The 4,571-nt window shown below is 31.2% G+C and overlaps 1 protein-coding gene across 1 annotated transcript; it reads right to left on the bottom strand.

Moving 5' to 3' along the window:
• Nucleotides 1-2,047: 2,047 nt before the first annotated feature.
• On the bottom strand, nucleotides 2,048-4,021 carry LOC107413438 (zeatin O-xylosyltransferase-like). The gene is made up of 2 exons (XM_016021388.4): nucleotides 2,403-4,021; nucleotides 2,048-2,362 (listed from the first exon to the last, which is right to left on the bottom strand). Exon 1 carries the CDS (start codon nucleotides 3,553-3,555, stop codon nucleotides 2,410-2,412), a length of 1,146 nt encoding a protein of 381 aa, XP_015876874.3. The 5' UTR covers nucleotides 3,556-4,021; the 3' UTR covers nucleotides 2,048-2,362; nucleotides 2,403-2,409.
• Between the last annotated feature and the right edge of the window lie 550 nt (nucleotides 4,022-4,571).

Below are 4,571 nucleotides of genomic sequence, written 5' to 3' on the forward strand. Positions count from 1 at the left end.
TTTGCACGATTCTTATTCACTTATTTGCTTTTTCTTTTACCTAAAATGAAAGAATAATTAAGTCGAAGACAACATGAAAAGCTAACCTAAAATCCTTGATGAACAAGTTACATACACCATAAGCAATTTTCTTTTTTCTTTTTTTTTTTTTGGGATGAATAAGCATTTTGATATATGGTGGAAAATGAATTAATCCACCTGTATTGTATCTCCCTTCATATATATATTTTGATTTCTCTCTCTCGCTATATATATATATATATATATTGATTAATTGGAGAGTTTATGGTGGAAAATAAATTAATCCACCTGTATTATCTCTCTCTCTCTCTCTCTCTATATATATATATATATTTTTTTTTTTTTTTTATTTATCCCTCTCTTTTATATATATATATATTGATTAATTGGAGAATAGATCCATTACCATACCTTAAACTAAGGTTTTAAAAATTATCATTAATGATCATTATTACATATATATATATATATATATATATGTATGTCATTTTACGCTTAGATATATTCTTTTCTTTTTCTCTTTTTTTCTTTTACCTCAAAAAAGCAAATGGAGCTTGTTAACACAGCATGATCGATGGAGCCCAACACAAAACAATCTCTGGACTCAAACAAGCCAAGTATTAAACAAATAGCAAGCCCATTTCTCAATTAAAATAACGAACCTTCCAGGAAGGAGCCTAGGAGATATTTACCATACAGCTTTTGTGTGTTCTTATCCTCTTTTGTTAATAAACAATATAAAATAGTTTATGATTCGTAGCCCCAAAAAAAAAAAAAAATTATGATCGTGAGAGCAGTACAGTATTCGAAATACCGAAAATACCTGTGTCAAACATTCTCTTATCTATTTTACAGAGCTTCTTTCTTATTTTCCTCATTCCTGCTCTTTTGGGTAATGTCCAGGAGAGAAACTAACATATTTTTTTATGGAATTGAACGGAAATATTCCATGAGGTAATTTCTACACGTAGAGATAATTTGGTCAGTAGAATATTTATACGCGTCTAATGTTTTAAAAAAAATGTTGATATAGGTATTGATGTTACGAGGAAAAACTAATGTTTTAGATATTATGGATGAAAGTTTTCTAGCACAAAAATTTATCTTCAAATTGTTTATTAATATTTTGAATGCAATTAAACTTGATAAAATGTAATTGTTAGTAAGTAAAAAATTGATTATGCAATGATTTATGCTCCTATTATTGACAAATTTTTTTTTTTTCAATTTTGTTGAAGATATAATTAGAAAGGTTGTTGTAAAAAACAATTCTAAGTATCAAAAATTTTCTTGGAAAAATAAGCAGAAAAATAAGCAAACTCATTGATATTGTGTTTCAGGATCTAGAGTACACTTTATCTATAACTGTTTTAAATGTTAAATGATAATATTATTTGTATATATCATTGTACAAGTTTTAATGTATATTTTTTCAAAGAATATATATATATATATATATTTATATATATATTTATATATATATATATATATATATATATATATTTTTTTTGTGTATTTCATGCTTAAATTTGTATATTAGATTAATAGTTATCCATAAGTAATAATCATATTCTAAATATATCAGGTAAAAAAATTCAGAATTTATTTTTAAATATACATATATTTCAATTAAAAACTTTATGTGTAGTTGTTTTGTATAATATTTTAATATCTAATTTAATTATAATGAATTAATTTTCATATATGATTATCAAAATCATTTAGTACGATTACATTTCTCATGTGCATCATATGGCTCAACGCTAGCAGAAAAAAAAATGTAAAGTTATCTTCAAGAAAAACGGTGTCTAGCAATAGCAAAAAAAGCTTTAGATATGAAATTTTATGCTTGAAATTTAAACATATAAGTTCTTCAAATAGGGCAGAATAGGTGTCAACATCTCCCCTTTTTTTCTTTTTTTGTGGCTTTACCCAATATGGTATTTAGAAGTATATATGATTTTTATTATTCATCAAGAAAAGAAGCTGCAGAAGCAGCTAAACAACAACAGAAACAAAGCTATGCTTGAATATTAAAATTAAAATTATTAATTTCATATATATATATATATATATATAGAGTTAGTTACCATAAATATTCACACACAATATGGTGGGGTTTGGTATTCTATTATATGGAATTTAATGATAAGATAATACCCGCAATATGTTTATGAATTACATTTGTAATTAGAAGGTGACACATCAAAATATAAGCCTCGATACCCAGAAGAATAGCAAAACTATTATATATGTATAATTTTATTTTATTGGATGAGGCTAGGACAGTTTATATTGATGGATTGAGGCTTGATTACATGTAATCGAGAGGTGAAATACCCCATATATATTACGTATAATCAAGTCCAATCATCGGGGTATAACAATTTAAGTCTGCCGAGTGATATGAGCAATGAAAGAGTCGCATTCCAAGCGAGAAACTCCTCCATCAGCAGTAGCATTTCGAACTTTGGCACCCAAGTCTTGAGCTCTTTTCCTCATCTCAGCACCTTCATCTGGACCCATTAACCTTCTCAAAGCTTTATTAATCGTTGACGAACTCACAAGCTCATGTCTTCGTTCCCATTCCTTGACATTCAGTCCAACTTTGAGTACCTTAGTTATGAGCAGAGCATTGGTGGGTTGGTCTGTGTGCATTGGCCATGTTGCTATAGGAACTCCATAGCTGATGCTCTCCAAGCAAGAGTTCCACCCACAGTGACTCAAAAACCCACCTGTCGATTTGTGCTCCAGGATTTCAAGCTGTGGAGCCCAATCTCTCACCACCATTCCAATCCCTTTCGCTCTCATTCTCTCCTCGAACCCTTCTGGAAGTTCAACTCTTTTACCATTATCCTTTTTATGATCTGCATCTCTAAATACCCAAATGAACTTTGTCTCGCTCAGCTCCAACCCGATAGCAAGTTCTTGAAGTTGTTCATCATGGTCCCCTATGGAAGTTGTTGTTCCGAAAGAGATGTACAAAACAGAGTTTGGCTCTTGCTTGTCTAGCCATTCCAACAAGCATTTGTGTTTGCCATTATTATTGGAATTATAGTACTCTGTGTTCTTGGAATGTATTATCTGGTGTAAAGGCCCAATTGCCCAAATCATTCTATTCCGTTTCTCCGCAAGAAGATCAAGGAAAATACCGTCTATCAATCTGCACGTGTTGTTGAGAAAACCCACTGAAGATTGAACAAACTGTCGTTGGTAATTGATGAATTCGGAAATTTCTTTGCTAAAATTTCCTTCAAGACATGGGATTTCAATTGGATCATTGAATTTTTTATCATCAGCACCTAATTCTTTTGGAATTAGAAGAAATTTTCCGGATTCCATGAAAATGATTCGAGATAGAATACTGAAAGCAGTGGTTGGTTCGAAAATATAGGATTCAGCATTTGGTATAGAAGTCGAATCTTGAACCACAGACGATGCTAAATTGTCATGGATGATGACAATTCTTTTGGCTTTTTTTTGAGAGCTCATGAAGAAGAAGACCAACTGGTTGACGAAGGTTCTGGATGACATGGATCAGTGAAAATCCAGAGGAGTTTGATGAGTTGGGATCGAAAAAAGGCATTGCGAAATCATGGAATTGAATTCTTGAAAAGTGATCATCATCAAGAGGACGACACGAACCGTGATGTTCAGCTCGAGTTCTTACCTGGAAATTGTGAACGGAAGAACCAGCATAATGAACAGGTATATTGTAGGATGAAATTAGAACAGAGAGTTGCAGAACCTGGTTCATATGGCTATGAAGCGGAAATGGAACCATGATGACGATGATTGAATTAGTTTCTTCCAGGCCATGGTTCTGAACTTCCTGTTGCTGATGATGACCATCATCGGTGGCCATTGATGAGAAGCTTGTACATATGTATATATATATATTTATGTATAAGAGGATTCAAAAGATTTTCTAGGTTCTAAAAATCTTGTAAGATGTAAAGTTTTCACTTATTTTCTGATATTTAAAATATAATAATTGTGGTCTCCGAGAAACTGTCCCTGCGGCACAACCACTATTTATCGATCTCGACTTTTGAGGAATTAATGACAGTTTTGGATATTGCGTTAGTGCATACGTAAGCAAAGAAAAAAGATGGCTTCGTTTCGTTGCGTTTTGTTTTGTTATCGGTGAATTATTGCACTTTCACATGTGAAGTGATTTTCAAAGTGATAATCCAGTTCCATTGAAAGGACCAGCTAGTGTTCTTTTATTGGACATTGTATGGGTCCCTACAGGCTGGAAAATAACGTGGCCTTTTACTACGGAAAAACTCAAAGGATATGGGTATGCAATAGGTTACATTCCAATAAAATTGAAATCTACTGTATTTCTCTTAATTTCTGAAAAATACATATGCATGTGTTATTGTAATTTTATTAAAAAATTAAAAACAATATTCTTTAGTCCTAATAATTGCAATGGTGATTTTCCCACATTGCAGTTGCAATGTTTGTTGTCAAAAAAAATAAAAAGAAGTGTCAATTTTTTTAGAAAAACTGATTTACATGATTTAATTTTCAAGGAATTAATA

This window comes from Ziziphus jujuba, chromosome 8 (assembly GCF_031755915.1).
Source record: "Ziziphus jujuba cultivar Dongzao chromosome 8, ASM3175591v1".
Taxonomy (NCBI): Eukaryota; Viridiplantae; Streptophyta; class Magnoliopsida; order Rosales; family Rhamnaceae; genus Ziziphus; species Ziziphus jujuba.

Coding starts and splice junctions, on each gene's coding strand:
- LOC107413438 (XM_016021388.4), bottom strand. CDS start 3,555: ATGTCATCCAGAACCTTCGTCAACCAGTTGGTCTTCTTCTTCATGAGC.